General features: G+C 45.5%; 1 protein-coding gene across 1 annotated transcript in view; it reads right to left on the bottom strand.

Moving 5' to 3' along the window:
* The window catches only part of RTKN (rhotekin), a 179467-nt gene extending 155714 nt beyond the window's left edge, over window positions 1-23753 (bottom strand). The window contains exon 1 of the mRNA XM_063457516.1: window positions 23102-23753. Within this exon, the coding sequence (XP_063313586.1) occupies window positions 23102-23212 (111 nt within the window). The 5' untranslated portion in view covers window positions 23213-23753. The remainder of the gene's footprint in view (window positions 1-23101) is intronic.
* Between the last annotated feature and the right edge of the window lie 2295 nt (window positions 23754-26048).

The following is a 26048-nucleotide window of genomic DNA, read 5'->3' as shown; positions in this document are numbered from 1 at the left end:
ACCGGCTTCCATTCTTTGCGACGAAGGAGAGTGGCAGGGGCAACATCTTGGAAGATTTGAAAGCTGGTTCCGTGGTATTCATAGGTCACCGTCCTGCTGTGGCGCATTATGGCCTCCTTGGTCGCGTAATAGTGCCACCGCATGATGACATCGCGGGGCGGGCTGTTCTTCGGTCCCCTGGCCCTCAGGGCCCTGTGTACTCTGTCAACCAGCCATTGATGAGCGGGGATGTCAGGGAGGCTCTTCTGGAAACAGGCGAGGAGGACCTCTTCGAGGTCTGCGTCCTCCACCGCCTCGGGTAGGCCACGTATGCGCAGGTTGTTTCTTCTGGAGCGGTTAGAGACGTCCTCCAGCTCCAATTCGAGGTCCGTGACTCTGGTGAGGAGGGAGTTCGTGAAGGTGACTGCCTGGTTGTGTGCCTGCACCACACTGCCCAGTTGCTGCTCAATCTGGGTTGTACGGGCTCCAATGGCGGCAATTTCCGCCTTGACCTCGGTGGCAGATTTTTTAATTTCTTCGGCCAGATAGCCTTTGACGTCCGCAATGGACCGAAGGATGGCGCCGGAGCAGTCCTCCGATGGGTTGTCTTGTGTCCGGGGTGGGTCCCCGCGGTTAGACGAGCTCGGGCTTGTGGTCGCGGCCGGGCCACGTGTGGCAGGCCTCTGGGCCGCAAACATGTCCACCACGGACGGAACGTCGCTGGTGCCTTTCTTTTTGCGGTTAGACATCGGCCGCAACAAAAGGGGAGTTCAGGGCTAAACTTGTAGCTCAAGGGTCTGGGCTGGTGCCGATTACAGTGCTTTACTTGGGCGCCGGGGTGCGGAGCACTCGCTCTAAGCGGCCATCTTCGCTGGCGTCCAGGCCACGCCCCTCAAGGTTAGCATATTTATATAATAGACTAGGTTGGCATTTTTAGATAATGGATGAGGTGGGTATATTTGAAGATTTTATGTAAGAGGGAGCTGTGTTATTAATAGTGTTGGGTAACATGCTCTGTATATTTTTGACTCATTGTACAGCGTTGCATATATGTTGGTGCCATAAAGATAATGACTTGAGGACGATCCTAATGTTTAGATAAACTTTATTATTTTGATCTACTTTTTGCTGAGAGTGCTTGGAGTTTGACTATAATCATTGAACTGCCCTTATGTTGGCCCCATTCATGTGAATGAGAAGAGGCAGCGATAGGTTAATATTTCCCATTTAGTGATTTGAGAAGGGGGTGTTTACACAGGTGAGATGCCAGCAGGGTGTGTGAGGTCGAGTGCAGGCTTGTATTATAATGAGTGGGGGAGGGATGGGGAATCAGTGAAAGGTATGACTTGCTGCCAATATAACACAGGTTATATCAGAACGCTCACAAACACTCTTTACCTGTCCAGACAATTTAGTGATCACCGACATCTCATCCACAATCAAATCTCAAAAAACCTTTACATACCTCTCGGAGAAAGGACTAACTGTAACTGAGATACAATATAACTGTAACCGAGATACAATATAACTGAAACCGAGATACAATATAACTGTAACTGAGAGATACAATATAACTGTAACCGAGATACAATATAACTGTAACCGAGAGACACAATATAACTGTAACCGAGAGATCCAATATAACTGTAACCGAGAGATCCAATATAACTGTAACCGAGAGATACAATATAACTGTAACCGAGAGAGACAATATAACTGTAACTGAGAGACAATATAACTGTAACCGAGAGATACAATATAACTGTAACCGAGAGATACAATATAACTGTAACTGAGAGATACAATATAACTGTAACTGAGAGATACAATATAAATGTAACCGAGATACAATATAACTGTAACCGAGAGACACAATATAACTGTAACCGAGAGATCCAATATAACTGTAACCGAGAGATCCAATATAACTGTGACCGAGAGATCCAATATAACTGTAACCGAGAGATACAATATAACTGTAACCGAGAGAGACAATATAACTGTAACCGAGAGAGACAATATAACTGTAACTGAGAGATACAATATAACTGTAACTGAGAGATACAATATAACTGTAACTGAGAGATACAATATAACTGTAACCGAGATACAATATAACTGTAACTGAGAGATACAATATAACTGTAACCGAGATACAATATAACTGTAACTGAGAGATACAATATAACTGTAACTGAGAGATACAATATAACTGTAACTGAGAGACAATATAACTGTAACTGAGAGATACAATATAACTGTAACTGAGAGATACAATATAACTGTAACTGAGAGACACAATATAACTGTAACTGAGAGATACAATATAACTGTAACTGAGAGACACAATATAACTGTAACTGAGAGACACAATATAACTGTAACTGAGAGATACAATATAACTGTAACTGAGAGACACAATATAACTGTAACTGAGAGATACAATATAACTGTAACTGAGAGACACAATATAACTGTAACTGAGAGACACAATATAACAGTAACCGAGAGACACAATATAACTAACTGAGAGATACAATATAACTGTAACTGAGAGACACAATATAACTGTAACTGAGAGATACAATGTAACTGTAACCGAGAGATACAATATAACTGTAACTGAGAGACACAATATAACAGTAACCGAGAGACACAATATAACTAACTGAGAGATACAATATAACTGTAACTGAGAGACACAATATAACTGTAACTGAGAGATACAATGTAACTGTAACCGAGATAAAATATAACTGTAACCGAGATACACTATAACTGTAACCGAGAGACACAATATAACTGTAACCGAGAGATACAATATAACTGTAACCGAGAGATACAATATAACTGTAACTGAGAGATACAATATAACTGTAACTGAGAGATCCAATATAACTGTAACCGAGAGATCCAATATAACTGTAACCGAGAGATACAATATAACTGTAACCGAGAGAGACAATATAACTGTAACTGAGAGACAATATAACTGTAACTGAGAGATACAATATAACTGTAACTGAGAGACACAATATAACTGTAACCGAGATACAATATAACTGTAACTGAGAGATACAATATAACTGTAACTGAGAGATACAATATAACTGTAACCGAGAGATACAATATAACTGTAACCGAGATACAATATAACTGTAACTGAGAGACACAATATAACTGTAACCGAGAGATACAATATAACTGTAACTGATAGATACAATATAACTGTAACCGAGAGATACAATATAACTGTAACCGAGATACAATATAACTGTAACTGAGAGATACAATATAACTGTAACCGAGAGATACAATATAACTGTAACCGAGAGATACAATATAACTGTAACCGAGATACAATATAACTGTAACCGAGAGATACAATATAACTGTAACCGAGATACAATATAACTGTAACTGATAGATACAATATAACTGTAACTGATAGATACAATATAACTGTAACCGAGAGATACAATATAACTGTAACTCGTGGCAAATTCACAACAAAAGGGGAGTTTGTCACAGCCTCCTCTTACCTATCTTTCTCTCTTTCTCTCAAGTGGGGAATTAGAAATCACCAAATCACAGCCATCATCGAATCGGGAGCCAGAGGCTGTTTCATGGCTGGTACAAACCTGTCACCTGCCCATGCGACTAAAGTCAAACCCTTTATCACTGTACATGGTGGACGGGACTCCAAACAAGACAGGACCTGTACTACATGAAACAGGCCCCATCTGCCTCCTCCATGGTCACCACAAAGAGACTATCAATTTAGATATTGTACCCTCACCGATGTTTCCACTCATCCTCTGTGAGGGTCATTATCTAAATTGATAGTCTCTTTGTGGTGACCACACTCAACTTTTCTTCCACCTTTTGCACCACCACTTGCTTAAATGAGACACCCATGCATCTTCTCACGATGACCCCTGACCCTGCAGACAAATTCAAGGAATTCCAAGACATCTTCAACATGAAGAATGCGGATCAATTACCCCCAATACGTCCATATGACTGTCCAATCGACCTGCTCCCAGGCTCCTATTCCCTATGGACGCATATTCCATCTCTCAGAAGCTGAACTCAAACACCTCAAGGACTGTCTCGGACAGCCTAACCAAAGGTTTTATCAGACCTTCCACATCCCCAGCAGGAGCAGGCATATTCTTTGTTGGTAAGAAAGATGGAGGACTGCGCACATGCGTTGACTACCATACCCTAAATAACATCACTATCAAGAACCGATATCCTCTACATCTGATACCCTAGCTCCTAGACAGATTAAGGAAAGCAAGAATATTCTAGAAATTAGATCTACGAGGTGCATATAATATGGTCTATATCTGTAAAGGAGATGAGAAGGAAGAAAGCAAGCTCCTATCTTCATTCAGCCTGATACCATAGAGGCTCTCTTCCTTGAAGTAGATGCCTCTGATATTGCTATTGGGGGTATCCTGTCCCAAAGATGACCAACTTCACCCCGTGGCATTCTAATCTCGGAAACTTCTGCCCGCTAAAAAGAACTACGATGTGGGCGAAAGGGAAATTCTTGCTGTCAAAGGAACTCTGGAATAATGGCGCCATCTGCTTGAATTAGCACCCTTACCTATAAATGTATTTACAGACCACCATAATCTAGAGTACCTACGTGCTGCCAAAAGACTGCGTCCCCGCCAAACCCGCTGGGCCTTATTCTTTTCCAGATTCAATTTACTGATCACCTACCGCCCTGGGTAAAACAATCAAAAGGCTGATTCTCTGTCACGCATGTACAAAAAGACAGACTCAATAGATCAAACCCATGACACCATTCCACCCCCACACCAATTCCTAGTAATACAGGTCTCACTCCTAGACCGAATAGGTGTCACGTATTCATCCGCTTATAAAAATGTGATTAATGGAATTTACTGTTCAGACAGGAAAAGTTGTGCCGAACAACATTACTATCCTGACAGGAAAAGTTGTGCCAAGCAGCAATCAAATCCACAGCAGGGTTTGTGCTGAGCAGCAATTATGCAAATGGGAACCTGGTAACTGTCTTTGGGGGTCAAAGGCCGATTACACCCTATCAGATCCAGAACCCTTATGGTTGTCCGAGAGCGCGTTATTGATTCTAGTAATTCTGGTTATTTGACTTTGGCATTGTTTTTGACTTCCCTGTTGTCTGGCATCCCTGACCCTGGCTTTTCCTTATCGTTGTGTCTCTTTCTGTGTCCCTTGACCTCGGCTATTCCTGACTATTCTTTGGTACGTTAGTCCGGCCATTCTAAGGTCCGGTGTACGTTACCTATCAGTCCTCTGTGTTACACAATTCTACATGCTGGATCATTCTGTAATCCTGACAATAGGCAACTCAGCGGTCCAACCACCGGTTTCTGTTCCTCCACTGACCCAGAAACAAGGATTATAGTACCACTACGAACAGGTGTATGTACCACCTTCACTCCAATCTTAAGTAATTAGCCAGTTCCATGACAATCTCTCAGTAGTCCAGGAAGAATTATCCACACAATTGAAGGCATTAGCCATTATTATTGGTGGCCCTCCATCAAAACAGACGTCAGGGAGTACGTGCTCTCGTGCAATGTATGTGTCCTATCAAAGACCCCAAAGGTAAAACCAGTAGGTCTTCTACAATCTCCTGTAGTTCCTCAAGGACCATGGACCGACATAGCCATGGACTTTATTGTGGATCTACCCTTATCACACAAACACAACACCATCATGGTGGTATTGGATAGATTCACGAAGATGGCACATTTCATTCCCTCCATCGGACTCTCATCTGCCGCCAAAACGGCTTCCTTGTTCCTGCAAAACATATTTTGCTCTTATAAGAGCTGTTCCTGCTATGCTCTCTGGACTAGGAGAGGTCTACCTACTGGAAGTTGGATCCTGGTCTTGGGTCCAGGGTGGGTGGAGGACGGCGAGACCCCAACCAAGCTGCGGCGGTTCGTGGGGTATATGGTGGTTATGGTGTTCCAGTGCAGTACTTATGGTACTCGCAAGTACTAGGAAGCAGCAATTGACGGAGGTACCCAATTGGGGTGCCAGGTGGTCCGTCACAGATATAAATACAAAAAGTAAATACAAATACAAAAAAAAGTCGTGTGCTCAAACTTCCATCACTCCTGGATGGCAGCCACGACCAAAGTACACATTACCCCCAATACATACAGTAAAAACCAAAGAAAAAAGTTACCTCCGCTCTTCCCAAATCCCTCAGTATATTTAAACAAATGGAGGTCATTTATTTGCTCCAATGGCCACTGGAGAGAATACCCGCCTGCCAACGTCAGGTCAGATCCCCCTAGACGGGTCCTACTCTGACCCTTCACCCCGCTTCCTTGAGCTTCTGGCAAAGATATCCATAATGAGACAGAAAGGGGTATTTTTTATATACACCCCTATATACTAGTTAACCCTTAATAGGGAACACATGGGATGGGTGGCAGCACTGTAACCTAGCTGTGTGATACACAAAGTGAATACAAATACAAAAAGAGAAGTCCTGCGCTCAAACTCCCATCACTCCTGGGCGGCAGCAACGACCACAGTACACATCGATATATACAGTAAAAACCAAAGAAAAAAAGTTAGCTGGGAAGAGCACAGGTAACTTTTTTTCTTTGTTTTTTACTGTATGTATTGGGGCTGATGTGTACTATGGTCGTTGCTGCCCGGGAGTGATGGGAGTTTGAGCGCAGGACTTGTTTTTTATATTTGTTTTCACTTTTGTATCACACAGCCTGGTTACAATGCTGCCTCCTGTCTCTAAATCCTAGGGAAGTGAGTTTCTCCTTTTTTTACTCCAATAAAACCGATTCCAGTGATTACTGGGGTGAACAAACCGACTGAGGTAGGTATTTTCTGTGTTTACGTTTCTAGGTCTAGCGCTACGGAATCTGTTGGCGCTATATAAATGGCGATAATAATAATAATAATATTACACGGTGTGTATGGCACGGCAAGAGTGAACTCATTTACATACCTTACCTCGCTAAAATATGAAGAGAGAAAAGGAGTATTTACTAATGACGAATATGTAACTTGGAATAGGTAATGTTTAGCTAGTCACTGTGTGTAACCGGAGTTCTCTACTCCTGGGATTCAGCAGTAAGACACAGCCACAGGGGGCGAATAATTGGAGTATGAGTCACACAGGGAGCAAGCTGTGTCAAGCACACACACACAGCTCCAATAACCAGATACAGCAGAACGCAAACATCCACAGGAAATGCCACAGACACACACACACATTGTATGTAATGACACACACACTGCACACACACACATTGTATGTAATGACACACACACTGCACACACACATTGTATGTAATGACACACACACTGCACACACACACATTGTATGTAATGACACACACACTGCACACACACACATTGTATGTAATGACACACACACTGCACACACACATTGTATGTAATGACACACACACTGCACACACACATTGTATGTAATGACACACACGCTGCACACACACACATTGTATGTAATGACACACACTGCACACACACATTGTATGTAATGACACACACTGCACACACACATTGTATGTAATGACACACACTGCACACACACATTGTATGTAATGACACACACACTGCACACACACATTGTATGTAATGACACACACACTGCACACACACATTGTATGTAATGACACACACACACTGCACACACACATTGTATGTAATGACACACACACTGCACACACACATTGTATGTAATGACACACACACTGCACACACACATTGTATGTAATGACACACACACACTGCACACACACATTGTATGTGTAACGGCTACCCAGATAGAGAGAGGGTTTCTGCCGTTGAAGACGTCCTTTTTCCCTGCAAGCTGCTGTGGAGAAGTAGGCTGATGTAATCCCATCCACGATATCCAGAGTGAGGAGCAGGTTCAGCTGTAAACAGGAGCAGAATAATATTCCCAAATAATCCCCTTCCAAGAACGAGACGAGGCTACGTTTTGAAGGGTCAAGATGAACTGAGGACTGGAACACCCAGCCTGCTTTTTATTAGAAATAGATACACACAGAACACTCCCAGGGGGAGGATGAAAACAACCAATAATACAGATGGTAACACCCCCACGTCTCCTCCCCTCAGATAACTACATAACCCAATTAAAATGTCCACATTTTTCCACCAGTTCTGGATGTACCCCAAAAACAGGGGGTACAGCTTTAAATCCGGTAGCGCTGGATAGCTCTCCTTCAGGGGGACAATATATCCAAAAATCACCCCATTCGGATGTACAGTTCGGGAGATACAACGTTCCAAAGTTTTGACCGACCGCACAGACCAACTAGCCGAAATTAGTTCCATGAGTTTTGGCCTTGCGGTCGGTCTCCGTTCGCACGGTAAAAAGGTATGATACTCTGGCCATCCATGCGAATCGCGGGGTTCGCTGGAATCCCCATAGATGATTGCATATAACTACCGAACGAGGGGACGTTCGGTAGTTTCCGTACGAACTTATGGAGGTCTGGAGGATTCAGCGGTGTTCGCCTGTTTGCGTATCCGTTTTCAGTTCCATGCGGTTACAGGCAAACACCGCTGTTCGCACACAAGATGGCCGCGAACACGTGGAAAGTCCCGAAATGGCGGCCACCTCTGCATTACACGTGAAATTCGCACGGAACCAGACGAACAGGGGAATGGAACGAATGGATGTGTAAGTTGTAATTCCCTTGTTTCTTTCACATCCACCAGAGGTTGGTAGGGATCTGTTACACTGCTCCCCTTTTGTGGAACACTCCGGCAGACCCGGATTGATCCTTTTCGGGTCAACTTGGGGCTGTCCGGTCCTTTGTTAGGGCAATAGTTCTGTTTGTCTGGACAGACCGTCCGCGTTCCCATTAAACTTGCCAGGGCGGTATTGGATGGAGAAATTGTATGGCTGTAGTGCGAGACTCCATCTCAGTAAGCGTCCATTATCTCCAGCTACTCTGTTCAGCCATACAAGGGGGTTATGATCAGTAATTAAGGTGAATTCTTGACCATACAGATATGGGGTTAATTTCTTTAGGGCCCAGACCAGGGCTAAGCACTCTTTTTCCACTGCCGCGTAACTCACTTCTCTAGGTAACAGTTTTCTGCTGAGATACGCGACAGGGTGTTCGCCCCCGTCTTCGCCGACCTGGCTTAGCACTGCCCCCAGTCCGTACATGGACGCATCTGTGTGGACGACAAATCTTTTGTTAGGGACGGGGGCAGATAAAACAGGTGCATTGATCAAGGCTTGTTTCAAGGTTTGGAATGCTGTTTCACAGGCGGGAGACCACAGGACTACTCTAGGTAAATTCTTCTTTGTTAAATCTGTCAAGGGTTTGGCGATGGCGCTGTAGTCAGGGACAAATCTCCTGTAGTACCCTGCTGTCCCTAAAAATGCTAACACTTGTGTCTTAGTGTGGGGTGTGGGCCAATTGGCTACGGCCTCTACTTTAGCGGGTTCTGGTCGTTGTTTCCCACACCCCACCCTGTGTCCCAAATACTGGACTTCAGCCATGCCAAAGTTACACTTCTCTGGCTTTAGAGTTAGGCCGGCGGCCCTAATCTGATCCAACACAGTCTCTATGTGTTGTAGGTGTTCCCCCCAAGTCTCGCTATAGATCGCAATGTCATCCAGGTATGCGCAAGCGAAGTCCTGGAAGCCATCAAGGAGGCGGTCCACTAAGCGCTGAAAAGTAGCTGGGGCGTTTTTCATCCCGAAAGGCATGACCTTAAACTGGTACAGGCCAAACGGGGTGACAAACGCCGACTTAGGGATAGCGTCCTGGGCCAGGGGAATCTGCCAGTACCCCTTGCACAAGTCAATGGTGGTCAGATAGCGTCCCCTGGCAATGCGATCCAATAGCTCGTCTACTCGGGGCATGGGGTATGCGTCTGTCACAGTTCGGTCGTTGAGGCGTCGGTAATCGACACAGAACCGGGTCGTCCCGTCCTTTTTGGGGACTAGGACGACGGGAGATGCCCAGGGACTGTCGGATGGCTCTATAACCCCTAGTTTTAACATCTCCTGAATCTCCTTCCTCATCTCTTCTTTTACAGCCTCGGGAATTCTATAGGGAGTTTGTCGGAGCGGGGCTTGTCCTGGGGTTTCTACGTAATGGGTCGCTACAGGGGTGTAACCTGGCTCCTGGGAAAAGGTTAATCTCTTTTCAACTAGTAGTTGCTGGAGTTGTTCTCGTTCTGTGGGAGTTAATCGCTCCCCTAGCTGTACTGTATTAAGCAGGGTTTTGGACTCGGGGTTGGCTAATAGATCAGGGATGGGGAGACTGTCAGGGTCCTCAGTGGCGGGGATGCATATGGCGGCTATGTCTTCGGGCCGTTCTTGGTATTCCTTTAATAGGTTTATATGAAAGGACTTCTGTATCTTTTCGTCCTTGCTACTGGCAATGATATAGGTGGTGTCACAGACCTGGGCTACTACTTTGTAGGGGCCTTGCCAGGAGGTCTGCAATTTATTTCCTCGAACGGGTTTAAGTACTAGAACTTTCTGTCCTACCTGGAATGTTCTCAGCCTAGCGTTCCGATCGTACCAATGTTTCTGCCGACCCTGGGCCGCATGGAGATGATCCCGGGCCATCCGGGCTAACTGTTCCATACGGTCCCGCATTTCTAGCACATATGGTACGATGGGGACACCTTCGTGTTCCGTCTCTCCCTCCCAGTGCTCTCGGATGAGGTCGAGAGGGCCTCGCACCCTCCGTCCATAGAGCAGTTCAAAGGGAGAGAACCCAGTGGACTCCTGCGGTACCTCCCGGTAAGCAAACAGGAGGTGTGGCAAAAATCGCTCCCAGTCTCTGTATTCCGCCGTAAAGGTCCGTAGCAATTGCTTTAGGGTACCATTAAAGCGTTCACAGAGACCGTTAGTCTGGGGGTGGTACGGTGAACTAAGTAGGGGCTTAATACCACAGACCTTCCACAACTGCTGGGTTAAGTCTGCGGTAAACTGGGTCCCTCTGTCCGACAAGATTTCCTGGGGAAATCCTACTCTGGTGAATATCCCGACTAGCGCACTGGCGACAGTGTCAGCCTGGATATTCGTCAGAGCGACGGCTTCTGGGTAGCGGGTGGCATAGTCCACCACGGTAAGAATGTATTTCTTACCAGAGGGACTGGGGTTAGGTAGGGGTCCTACTAGATCGACTGCCACCCTGCTAAATGGTTCCTCGATCACAGGCATAGGGGACAGTCGAGCTTTCGGATGATCCCCTCTCTTCCCCACCCTCTGGCATACATCACACGTGCTACAGTAACGGCGCACGTCCTTCGAGATTCCTGGCCAAAAGAAGGTCTGAGTGATTCTGTAGGTTGTGCGGTTACCCCCTAGATGTCCTGCTAACGGAATGTCGTGGCCAATTCGGAGAAGCTCCAATCGGTACTTTCTAGGTACCACTAATTGGCGCTTCTGCGAAGGAGCACAGCCTCTCTTCCTGCCTTCGGTTAATCTGTATAATCGGTCCCCCTCCCATATAAAACGTTCCCGCTCATCCCCTCTATTGTCAGCTAGTTCTCGGTACTTTCGGAGGGTGGGGTCCTGTCTAGTTTCCCTCCCAAACTCCTCTGGGGTGTCCCAAGCTAGCGGTCTATCTGTAGTGTCATTGCTAGGTGTCTGTCGGTGGCTTACCTGGGTCTCCCGACCCGTTGGCGGATCGTCCTCGATACGGGTCTGTGAGCGGGTGGTCACGGGGCAAGCCGCAGCAGTAGTGGGTAAAAAGGCCGAGGCTAGAGGGCCAATATCATTGCCCAACACGACCTCAGCGGGTAGGTTGTCCATAATGCCCACCGTGGTCTTTCCTGACCCGACTCCCCAATCCAAGTGTACCCGGGCGGTGGGTAAGCGAAAAACAGCCCCCCCTGCGACCCGAACAGCAACAGTACGGTTAGACACAAGTTCTGGTTTCACCAGATGCTTTTGTATTAAAGTGATGGTAGCGCCAGTGTCCCTTAGGCCTTGTGCTATCTGTCCATTTACACGCACCTCCTGACGGTGGTGCTGGCGATTATCTGGGGAAGCCGCTTGTATGGGGTTGGCCTCATATAATATTCCCAGGCATTCCTCAGGGCTCCCTTCAATTTCCAGGCAATGAGCAGCAGCGGGGCGTGAAGATGGGCTTTCGGTGTTAGATGTGCGCCTCCAGTTATTATTGGCCGATCCCAACGGGCAAACACGGGCAATATGTCCCAGGTTGCCGCAGCGATGACACGTCACTTTGTAGGATTCCCGGGGCTGGTTGTTAGACCCTTGAGGACGTGGAGGTCCTGGGGGTACCGGGGCCCGGAATTCTGTGCGTGCAGCGTAGGTTGGGGTGCGGGCCTCTGTTCTAGGTGCTGGTCGCGTAGTACCTTGGCTCACTTTTCTTGTTTCCACATATTCGTCCGCTAGTCGTGCTGCCTCATTTAAGTTGGCTGGGCGGCGATCTCTCACCCAATCCTGTGTTTCTGCCGCCAAATCTTGGAAGAAATGTTCCATCAAGAACAATTGTAGCACTTCTTCTCCGGTGTTAGCATTGCACCCTTGCATCCAATGTGATGCCACCCTTTGTAGCTTGTTTGCCCATTCCATGTGGGAGTCCGCTGCCTTCTTTTTGGACTCCCGGAAGCGACGGCGATACGCCTCTGGGGTGACTGCGTATCGGGTGAGTAGTGCGGCTTTCACCCGCTGATATTGTGTGATATCTTCGGCCGTGAGTGCCCGAAAAGCCTCATTTGCTTTTCCTGAAAGTTTTCCAGCCAGAATAGTAACCCATTGGTCTGGGGGTATCTGGTGCAGTGAGCACTGCCGCTCAAAATCTGCCAAATACCCATCAATCTCTTCCTCATTTTCTGCAAACGCTTTAAATGCAGTAAATGGTATTTTCCTCCCTGCAGCAACGGGAGGAGGAGTAGGAACTATATGTGTACTAGCTTGTTGCGCCAATACATGTTCCGTGTCTTGCCTCCTCTTAGTCTCGATCTCCTCTTTTGCGTTCTTGAACAGTCTGTCTAATAGCTCCGTGGTCTTTTCCGGATATAATGCTAATCTTCGCTGTACAATAGCAGTGAGTACATCGTTCTCGCTGACCGGTGCAATAGGTTCAGTTACCTCCATGGATCTATCCATTTCGTCCAGCTCCAGTAGGTCCGCTATCAGCTCTCTCCTTGGTCTGTTACTAGCACTCCTACCACGATTTTCCAATAGATCTTTCAGTGTGGGTCTTTTCAGCTTGGCATACTGAGACTCCATTCAGCACTTGCTCCTTGGGCAAAAAGAACCATCCCACCGCTGCCACCAATGTAACGGCTACCCAGATAGAGAGAGGGTTTCTGCCGTTGAAGACGTCCTTTTTCCCTGCAAGCTGCTGTGGAGAAGTAGGCTGATGTAATCCCATCCACGATATCCAGAGTGAGGAGCAGGTTCAGCTGTAAACAGGAGCAGAATAATATTCCCAAATAATCCCCTTCCAAGAACGAGACGAGGCTACGTTTTGAAGGGTCAAGATGAACTGAGGACTGGAACACCCAGCCTGCTTTTTATTAGAAATAGATACACACAGAACACTCCCAGGGGGAGGATGAAAACAACCAATAATACAGATGGTAACACCCCCACGTCTCCTCCCCTCAGATAACTACATAACCCAATTAAAATGTCCACATTTTTCCACCAGTTCTGGATGTACCCCAAAAACAGGGGGTACAGCTTTAAATCCGGTAGCGCTGGATAGCTCTCCTTCAGGGGGACAATATATCCAAAAATCACCCCATTCGGATGTACAGTTCGGGAGATACAACGTTCCAAAGTTTTGACCGACCGCACAGACCAACTAGCCGAAATTAGTTCCATGAGTTTTGGCCTTGCGGTCGGTCTCCGTTCGCACGGTAAAAAGGTATGATACTCTGGCCATCCATGCGAATCGCGGGGTTCGCTGGAATCCCCATAGATGATTGCATATAACTACCGAACGAGGGGACGTTCGGTAGTTTCCGTACGAACTTATGGAGGTCTGGAGGATTCAGCGGTGTTCGCCTGTTTGCGTATCCGTTTTCAGTTCCATGCGGTTACAGGCAAACACCGCTGTTCGCACACAAGATGGCCGCGAACACGTGGAAAGTCCCGAAATGGCGGCCACCTCTGCATTACACGTGAAATTCGCACGGAACCAGACGAACAGGGGAATGGAACGAATGGATGTGTAAGTTGTAATTCCCTTGTTTCTTTCACATCCACCAGAGGTTGGTAGGGATCTGTTACAGTATGTAATGACACACACACTGCACACACACATTGTATGTAATGACACACACACTGCACACACACATTGTATGTAATGACACACACGCTGCACACACACACATTGTATGTAATGACACACACACTGCACACACACATTGTATGTAATGACACACACTGCACACACACATTGTATGTAATGACACACACTGCACACACACATTGTATGTAATGACACACACACACTGCACACACACATTGTATGTAATGACACACACACTGCACACACACAGCTCCAATAACCAGATACAGCAGAACGCAAACATCCACAGGAAATGCCACAGACACACACACATTGTATGTAATGACACACACTGCACACACACATTGTATGTAATGACACACAAACTGCACACACACATTGTATGTAATGACACACACATTGTATGTAATGACACACACACTGCACACACACATTGTATGTAATGACACACACACTGCACACACACATTGTATGTAATGACACACACTGCACACACACATTGTATGTAATGACACACACACTGCACACACACACTGTACGTAATGACACACACACTGCACACACACATTGTACGTAATGACACACACACTGCACACACACATTGTATGTAATGACACACACACTGCACACACACATTGTATGTAATGACACACACACACACTGTATGTAATGACACACACACTGCACACACACATTGTATGTAATGACACACACACTGCATGTAATGACACACAAACTGCACACACACACTGTATGTAATGACACACACACTGCACACACACATTGTATGTAATGACACACACACTGCACACACATTGTATGTAATGACACACACACTGCACACACACACTGTATGTAATGACACACAAACTGCACACACACACTGTATGTAATGACACACACACTGCACACACACACATTGTATGTAATGACATACACACTGCACACACACACATTGTATGTAATGACACACACACTGCACACACATACATTGTATGTAATGACACACACACTGCACACACACACATTGTATGTAATGACACACACTGCACACACACACATTGTATGTAATGACACACACACTGCACACACACACATTGTATGTAATGACACACACACTGCACACACACACATTGTATGTAATGACATACACACTGCACACACACATTGTATGTAATGACACACACACTGCACACACACATTGTATGTAATGACAAACACACTGCACACACACATTGTATGTAATGACACACACACTGCACACACACATTGTATGTAATGACACACAAACTGCACACACACACTGTATGTAATGACACACACACTGCACACACACATTGTATGTAATGACACACACACTGCACACACACATTGTATGTAATGACACACACACGCTGCACACACACATTGTATGTAATGACACACACGCTGCACACACACACATTGTATGTAATGACACACACACACACATTGTATGTAATGACACACACACTGCACACACACACATTGTATGTAATGACACACACACACACATTGTATGTAATGACACACACACTGCACGCACACATTGTATGTAATGACACACACACTGCACACACACACATTGTATGTAATGACACACACACTGCACACACACATTGTATGTAATGACACACACGCTGCACACACACACATTGTATGTAATGACACACACACACACATTGTATGTAATGACACACACACTGCACACACACACATTGTATGTAATGACACACACACTGCACACACACATTGTATGTAATGACACACACACTGCACACACACATTGTATGTAATGACACACACTGCACACACACATTGTATGTAATGACACACAAACTGCACACACACACTGTATGTAATGACACACACGGCACACACACACATTGTATGTAATGACACACAAACTGCACACACACATTGTATGTAATGACACACACACTGCACACACACATTGTATGTAATGACACACACACTGCACACACACATTGTATGTAATGACACACACATTGCACACACACACATTGTATGTAATGACACACACACTGCACGCACACATTGTATGTAATGACACACACACTGCACACACACATTGTATGTAATGACACACACACTGCACACACACATTGTATGTAATGACACACACACTGCACGCACACATTGTATGTAATGACACACACACTGCACACACACATTGTATGTAATGACACACAAACTGCACACATCAAAATTAAATATGTCAAACACACATGGAACTTACCACAAAACTAAATTAATGTGTGCCGCTGGGCGGCAGCAACGACTATAATACACATCAGCCCCAATACACGTAGTAAAAAACAAAGAAAAAAGATCCTTGTGCTCTTCCCAAATCCTTATTTACATTTAAATGTGAATGGTGCTGAAGTAACCCTTTTCTTTGATTTTATTGTATGTATTGTGGCTGATGTGTATTATGGTCATTTCTGCCGCCCCGGAGTAGTGGGAGTTTGATACAAAACCAAATACAATCATACAAAGTCCTGCACTCACACAGCCATGTCACAGTGCTGCCGACCAGGAGTAGTGGGAGTTTGAGTGCAGGACTTTGTATGATTGTATTTGGTTTTGTATCACAAAGCCATGTCACAGTGCTGCCGACCAGGAGTAGTGGGAGTTTGAGTGCAGGACTCTGTATGATTGTGTTTGGTTTTGTATCACACAGCCATGTCACAGTGCTGCCGACCAGGAGTAGTGGGAGTTTGATCGCAGGACTTCGTATGACTGTATTTGGTTTTGTATCACACAGCCATGTCACAGTGCTGCTGTCCAGGAGTAGTGGGAGTTTGAGTGCAGGACTTTGTATGACTGTATTTGGTTTTGTATCACACAGCCATGTCACAGTGCTGCCGACCAGCAGTAGTGGGAGTTTGAGTGCAGGACTTTGTATGATTGTATTTGGTTTTGTATCACACAGCCATGTCACAGTGCTGCCGACCAGGAGTAGTGGGAGTTTGAGTGCAGGACTTTGTATGATTGTGTTTGGTTTTGTATCACACAGCCATGTCACAATGCTGCCGCCCCGGAGTAGTGGGAGTTTGATCGCAGGACTTTGTATGATTGTATTTGGTTTTGTATCACACAGCCATGTCACAGTGCTGCCGACCAGGAGTAGTGGGAGTTTGAGTGCAGGACTTTGTATGATTGTATTTGGTTTTGTATCACACAGCCATGTCACAGTGCTGCCGACCAGGAGTAGTGGGAGTTTGATCGCAGGACTTCGTATGACTGTATTTGGTTTTGTATCACACAGCCATGTCACAGTGCTGCCGTCCAGGAGTAGTGGGAGTTTGAGTGCAGGACTTTGTATGACTGTATTTGGTTTTGTATCACACAGCCATGTCACAGTGCTGCCGACCAGGAGTAGTGGGAGTTTGAGTGCAGGACTTTGTATGATTGTATTTGGTTTTGTATCACACAGCCATGTCACAGTGCTGCCGACCAGGAGTAGTGGGAGTTTGAGTGCAGGACTTTGTATGACTGTATTTGGTTTTGTATCACACAGCCATGTCACAGTGCTGCCGACCAGGAGTAGTGGGAGTTTGAGTGCAGGACTTTGTATGACTGTATTTGGTTTTGTATCACACAGCCATGTCACAGTGCTGCCGACCAGCAGTAGTGGGAGTTTGAGTGCAGGACTTTGTATGATTGTATTTGGTTTTGTATCACACAGCCATATCACAGTGCTGCCGACCAGGAGTAATGGGAGTTTGATCGCAGGACTTCGTATGACTGTATTTGGTTTTGTATCACACAGCCATGTCACAGTGCTGCCGTCCAGGAGTAGTGGGAGTTTGAGTGCAGGACTTTGTATGACTGTATTTGGTTTTGTATCACACAGCCATGTCACAGTGCTGCCGACCAGGAGTAGTGGGAGTTTGAGTGCAGGACTTTGTATGATTGTATTTGGTTTTGTATCACACAGCCATGTCACAGTGCTGCCGACCAGGAGTAGTGGGAGTTTGAGTGCAGGACTTTGTATGACTGTATTTGGTTTTGTATCACACAGCCATGTCACAGTGCTGCCGACCAGGAGTAGTGGGAGTTTGAGTGCAGGACTTTGTATGACTGTATTTGGTTTTGTATCACACAGCCATGTCACAATGCTGCCGACCAGGAGTAGTGGGAGTTTGAGTGCAGGACTTTGTATGATTGTATTTGGTTTTGTATCACACAGCCATGTCACAGTGCTGCCGACCCGGAGTAGTGGGAGTTTGAGCGCAGGACTTTGTATGATTGTATTTGGTTTTGTATCACACAGCCATGTCACAGTGCTGCTGACCAGGAGTAGTGGGAGTTTGAGTGCAGGACTTTGTATGATTGTATTTGGTTTTGTATCACACAGCCATGTCACAGTGCTGCCGAACAGGAGTAGTGGGAGTTTGAGTGCAGGACTTTGTATGATTGTATTTGGTTTTGTATCACACAGCCATGTCACAGTGCTGCTGACCAGGAGTAGTGGGAGTTTGAGTGCAGGACTCTGTATGATTGTGTTTGGTTTTGTATCACACAGCCATGTCACAGTGCTGCCGACCAGGAGTAGTGGGAGTTTGAGTGCAGGACTTTGTATGATTGTATTTGGTTTTGTATCACACAGCCATGTCACAATGCTGCCGACCAGGAGTAGTGGGAGTTTGAGTGCAGGACTCTGTATGATTGTATTTGGTTTTGTATCACACAGCCATGTCACAGTGCTGCCGACCAGGAGTAGTGGGAGTTTGAGTGCAGGACTTTGTATGATTGTATTTGGTTTTGTATCACACAGCCATGTCACAGTGCTGCCGACCAGGAGTAGTGGGAGTTTGAGTGCAGGACTTTGTATGACTGTATTTGGTTTTGTATCACACAGCCATGTCACAGTTCTGCCGACCAGGAGTAGTGGGAGTTTGATCGCAGGACTTTGTATGACTGTATTTGGTTTTGTATCACACAGCCATGTCACAGTGCTGCTGACCAGGAGTAGTGGGAGTTTGATCGCAGGACTTTGTCTGATTGTATTTGGTTTTGTATCACACAGCCATGTCACAGTGCTGCCGACCAGGAGTAGTGGGAGTTTGAGCGCAGGACTTTGTATGATTGTATTTGGTTTTGTATCACACAGCCATGTCACAGTGCTGCCGACCAGGAGTAGTGGGAGTTTGAGCGCAGGACTTTGTATGATTGTATTTGGTCTTGTATCACACAGCCATGTCACAATGCTGCCGACCAGGAGTAGTGGGAGTTTGAGCGCAGGACTTTGTATGATTGTATTTGGTTTTGTATCACACAGCCATGTCAAAATGCTGCCGACCAGGAGTAGTGGGAGTTTGATACAAAACCAAATACAATCATACAAAGTCCTGCACTCACACAGCCATGTCAAAGTGCTGCCGACTAGGAGTAGTGGGAGTTTGAGTGCAGGACTTTGTATGATTGTATTTGGTTTTGTATCACACAGCCATGTCACAGTGCTGCCGACCAGGAGTAGTGGGAGTTTGAGTGCAGGACTTTGTATGATTGTATTTGGTTTTGTATCACACAGCCATGTCACAATGCTGCCGACCAGGAGTAGTGGGAGTTTGATCTCAGGACTTTGTATGATTGTATTTGGTTTTGTATCACACAGCCATGTCACAATGCTGCCGACCAGGAGTAGTGGGAGTTTGAGTGCAGGACTTTGTATGATTGTATTTGGTTTTGTATCACACAGCCATGTCACAGTGCTGCCGACCAGGAGTAGTGGGAGTTTGATCTCAGGACTTTGTATGATTGCATTTGGTTTTGTATCACACAGCCATGTCACAGTGCTGCCGCCCACCCCATGTGTTCCCTTTTAAGGGTTAATAAGTATATAGGGGTGTATATAAATAATACCCCTCTCTGTCTCATTGGAGATTTTGCCTTTTACCTGAAAGCAGCAAGGAGAATTGTTAGTATAGGGTTTTGCCTTGACGTGGCAGGTGAGCTTACACTTTAATGGCCAATGGAATGATACTAAAAGCCTCCAGTTATTTAATGTATAAAAGGATTTGGGGTAGTGCCAGGTTACTTTTTTCTTTGGGTTTTAATGTGTGAATCTAGTGCTCTGTCCAAACTCAGCTCCTTCCCATGTTATGTCTGAATCTCTCGGCAGCTCCACCCACCGTCATGTCTGAATCTATCTCTCGGCAGCTCCAACCAATGTCATGTCTGAATCTATCTCTTGACCGCTCCAACCAATGTCATGTCCGAATCTATCTCTCGGCAGCTCCAACCAATGTCATGTCTGAATCTATCTCTTGACCGCTCCAACCAATGTCATGTCTGAATCTATCTCTCGGCAGCTCCAACCAATGTCATGTCCGAATCTATCTCTCGACCGCTTCAACCAATGTCATGTCTGAATCTATCTCTCGACCGCTTCAACCAATGTCATGTCTGAATCTATCTCTCGACCGCTTCAACCAATGTCATGTCTGAATCTATCTCTCGACCGCTTCAACCAATGTCATGTCTGAATCTATCTCTCGACCGCTTCAACCAATGTCATGTCTGAATCTCTCGGCAGCTCCAACCAATGTCATGTCTGAATCTCTCGGCAGCTCCAACCAATATCATGTCTGAATCTCTCGGCAGCTCCAACCAATGTCATGTCTGAATCTATCTCTTGACCGCTCCAACCAATGTCATGTCTGAATCTATCTCTCGGCAGCTCCAACCAATGTCATGTCCGAATCTATCTCTCGACCGCTTCAACCAATGTCATGTCTGAATCTATCTCTCGACCGCTTCAACCAATGTCAGGTCTGAATCTATCTCTCGACCGCTTCAACCAATGTCATGTCTGAATCTATCTCTCGACCGCTTCAACCAATGTCATGTCTGAATCTATCTCTCGACCGCTTCAACCAATGTCATGTCTGAATCTCTCGGCAGCTCCAACCAATGTCATGTCTGAATCTCTCGGCAGCTCCAACCAATATCATGTCTGAATCTCTCGGCAGCTCCAACCAATGTCATGTCCGAATCTATCTCTCGACCGCTTCAACCAATGTCATGTCTTAATCTATCTCTCGACCACTTCAACCAATGTCATGTCTGAATCTATCTCTCGACCGCTTCAACCGATGTCATGTCTGAATCTCTCGGCAGCTCCAACCAATGTCATGTCTGAATCTCTCGGCAGCTCCAACCAATATCATGTCTGAATCTCTCGGCAGCTCCAACCAATATCATGTCTGAATCTCTTGGCAGCTCCAACCAATGTCATGTCTGAATCTCTCGGCAGCTCCAACCAATGTCATGTCTGAATCTCTCGGCAACTCCAACCAATGTCATGTCTGAATCTCTCGGCAGCTCCAACCAATGTCATGTCTGAATCTTTCGGCAGCTCCAACCAATGTCAAGTAAGGCATGACAGTTTCCTTTTAAGATTAAACATCACATGAATTATTTATCCAAACACGTCTTACATCAATTAGAATGTTGTGAGACAAGCAGAATATTTGACTTCCTATTAGGAAATTGAAGGAGCGTATTTTAGAACACCAACAAAAATGGCCTTCTTTTATTTTTGGATAAGCTTTTGAAATGATTTAAAGGGTCACCTAACCAACTTTAGCTTCATGAAGCCGTTTAAAATGTCATTTAGGAGTTAAATCACATTTGTTTCTGTTTTGTGACCGACACAGCAGGGTCATGATCTATGCACCATAACTGTTTCATTAAGATAAAGTTGTTTGGGTGACTATATTTAGTGCCTCTTTAATATTTTTTAAAATATTTTAAAATCCTGATATTTTTGATGTATTGATATTTATTTTTTTATAACTTAATATTTTGAAAAAAAGTATTTTTTTTTATTTACATTTATTAAAATATCATTTGAAAAACGTATACAGTCCCTATTACACGTGCACCGTAGTGTTAGGAAAGATGCATTCCGAATGCAATAATAAAGTTTTACTCAATCTCCGTGATGTCAGTCCAGCCTTCTTGGCTGAGAACATCAATGCAGATCTTGCCGATAAGGAAGGCTAGTGATCATGTGCAGCAAGATGCCACTCTGTGCCAATCAAATAGTCTCTACAAGAATGGAGTCTGACTGGAGAGCCTCTAGTGGCTCTCCGGCTCTTCTACAATGAGCTGAAGTGGTGTTGGTGCCTTTACTGGTCCTTAAATCAAGGTCATTATTAGAAAAGGTTTTATCAAGCATTACGGCCACTTACAAGCTCCAGATTCAGGCCTCCCAGCTGATTATTACACTGGAGTGGTGCAGATAAATCAAATGGAAGCATATTGGATAAATAAACGTAAAACTTTTTAACCCAAGAGCCTAAATGTGAATATAGATTGGGCTTGTTCTGTTCACTGATCTATTTTGTATTTTTGACTTATACTTGTTTTTTTAATTTTATTTATTACTATTTTATTATATTTCCCTATATTTTTGCTCTTTTACGCTGAGACTATTTATCTTTTTTTTGTCTTATGCGTGTATCACTATGTGAATCTGGGATCACAAAGCATCTTGCAGGTGTTATAGGTCGCGTTTGTGAGGGCACCCCCACATTTTGTTGTGGGCTCAAGCCCAAAGTATTTTTGTACCTTGCTACGCCGCAGCACGCATAGCGCCATTATATCACCACGTGGATCCCGCGTAGCGTCAGCAAAACCCTAATTTATCATTAGAACAAATCCTATCATTAGGAGTATAACGCCACAGCCCGGGGATCATAGTACCCTTTTTTAGCATTAGTTCACATTGGCGCCATATAATAAGAGGCACTTACCTGGGGGGTGTCGATAAACACACTTCTTCGGAACCGGCCCCGACGGATCTCCATCTCCAGAGCGGAGCAGCGTGCCACCGTGACACGGCTACGGTGATTTCGACAGAACATAATGGAAGCACTATATCCACTGCTGATCCCAGAACTCGTTCCCACCACGATATCCTCTAATCCATCCCAATTCGATCTTTACCCGTCACTGACACCACACCTACCGAGTGGGAATTCCCACACTCTGATACAGAGTTATATGATGCACATACAGCTCAAGACAAGTCACAGGACCTTCAAAGTCAGGAACCTTTCTTCCAATGGAGGTCCGCAGGATATTCAGAATCAGAGTCAGATAATCGGCAGGATATTTAGAATCAGAGTCAGATAACCGGCAGGATATTTAGAATCAGAGTCAGATAATCGGCAGGATATTTAGAATCAGAGTCAGATGATCCACAGGATATTCAGAATCAGTGAGATAATTCACAGGAGTGTCAGATAATCCAGAAGCATATTCAGAATGAGAGTCAGATAATTTACCGGATAGTCAGAATCAGAGTCAGATCATTCACAGGATATTCAGAATGGTAGTCACATGATACACAGGATTCTTAGACTGAGAGTCAGGTAATCCACTCCGAGCCATGTGAGTGCAGTACATGTACAGATTCAGAATGCAGAGTGTGTGCAGTACAATGTGTCATTTACTTTTACAGTGTATCCCTCCTCCACTGCCTGCCCCCTCCCTAGCTGGCCTTCACATGCATAAGACACCTGCTGGAGGAGAGCGGAACTGCAGCCTGCTCCTTATTTTGCTAAATTTTCCTAATCCTGCAATCCACTAACCTGCAGGGCCAGATTACGGGCCCATTGGGCCTGGTGCTAACAGATAAAATGGGCCTAGTCACAGAATGTTATCGACAGAAAACACTAAACCAGTCATACCTGCGGGGGTCCTGTATCTGGTGGAGGTTATGCTGATAGCTAGAATACACACACCGTGCGCTGATCTCTCTCTAACCAATCCATCGGCATCCTGTGACCATCGGTGGGCAGGGTAATAGGAGATGGGCCGGTGCTGTACAATATAAGATATATATACACACCGTGTGCTAATCTCTCTCTAACCAATCCATCGGCATCCTGTGACCATCGGTGGGCAGTGTAATAGGAGATGGGCTGGTGCTGTACAATATAAGATATATATATACACACCGTGTGCTAATCTCTCTCTAACCAATCCATCGGCATCCTGTGACCATCGGTGGGCAGTGTAATAGGAGATGGGCTGGTGCTGTACAATATAAGATATATATATACACACCGTGCGCTGATCTCTCTCTAACCAATCCATCGGCATCCTGTGACCATCGGTGGGCAGGGTAATAGGAGATGGGCCGGTGCTGTACAATATAAGATATATATACACACCGTGTGCTAATCTCTCTCTAACCAATCCATCGGCATCCTGTGACCATCGGTGGGCAGTGTAATAGGAGATGGGCTGGTGCTGTACAATATAAGATATATATATACACACCGTGTGCTAATCTCTCTCTAACCAATCCATCGGCATCCTGTGACCATCGGTGGGCAGGGTAATAGGAGATGGGCCGGTGCTGTACAATATAAGATATATATACACACCGTGTGCTAATCTCTCTCTAACCAATCCATCGGCATCCTGTGACCATCGGTGGGCAGGGTAATAGGAGATGGGCTGGTGCTGTACAATATAAGATATATATATATATATACACACCGTGTGGTAATCTCTCTCTAGCCAATCCATCGGCATCCTGTGACCATCGGTGGGCAGGGTAATAGGAGATGTGCCGGTGCTGTACAATATAAGATATATATACACACCGTGTGCTAATCTCTCTCTAACCAATCCATCGGCATCCTGTGACCATCGGTGGGCAGGGTAATAGGAGATGGGCCGGTGCTGTACAATATAAGATATATATACACACCGTGTGCTAATCTCTCTCTAACCAATCCATCGGCATCCTGTGACCATCGGTGGGCAGGGTAATAGGAGATGGGCTGGTGCTGTACAATATAAGATATATATATATATACACACCGTGTGGTAATCTCTCTCTAACCAATCCATCGGCATCCTGTGACCATCGGTGGGCAGGGTAATAGGAGATGGGCCGGTGCTGTACAATATAAGATATATATACACACCGTGTGCTAATCTCTCTCTAACCAATCCATCGGCATCCTGTGACCATCGGTGGGCAGGGTAATAGGAGATGGGCCGGTGCTGTACAATATAAGATAAATATACACACCGTGTGCTAATCTCTCTCTAACCAATCCATCGGCATCCTGTGACCATCGGTGGGCAGGGTAATAGGAGATGGACCGGTGCTGTACAATATAAGATATATATACACACCGCGCGCTAATCTCTCTCTAACCAATCCATCGGCATTCTGTGACCATCGGTGGGCAGGGTAATAGGAGATGGGCCGGTGCTGTACAATATAAGATATATATACACACCGCGCGCTAATCTCTCTCTAACCAATCCATCGGCATCCTGTGACCATCGGTGGGCAGGGTAATAGTGTCAGGATCGGGACAGGGATCCAACACGCAGAGTACAAACAGGTGGTAGGTACGTATACCGGACCTTAGAATGGCCGGACTTAACGTAAGGAGTAAGTAGAGAATGGTCTAAGAACAAGCCGAGGTCGAGGGAACGAGAGGACAGGTAAGCGAGAGACAAGCCGAGTCAAAGGGTAACAGAGGTAAACAGGGTAGTACAAACAAGCCGGGTCAGAACCAAAGAGACAACTAGAATACAAGAGCACTGAGTGACTAGACAGGCTAGAACCACGACAGGGCAATGAGCAGATGCCGAAAGCCTTACTTTATACCTTGATTCTAGAGGGTAATCACGCCCCCGACGAGTCCTGATTAGTGCTCGGGACTAGAC

The sequence above is a fragment of the Pelobates fuscus genome, chromosome 6 (genome assembly GCF_036172605.1).
Source record: "Pelobates fuscus isolate aPelFus1 chromosome 6, aPelFus1.pri, whole genome shotgun sequence".
Taxonomy (NCBI): domain Eukaryota; kingdom Metazoa; phylum Chordata; class Amphibia; order Anura; family Pelobatidae; genus Pelobates; species Pelobates fuscus.
The sequence above is the reverse complement of the archived record's forward strand: the minus strand, read 5'-3'. Positions and strand labels throughout refer to the sequence as shown.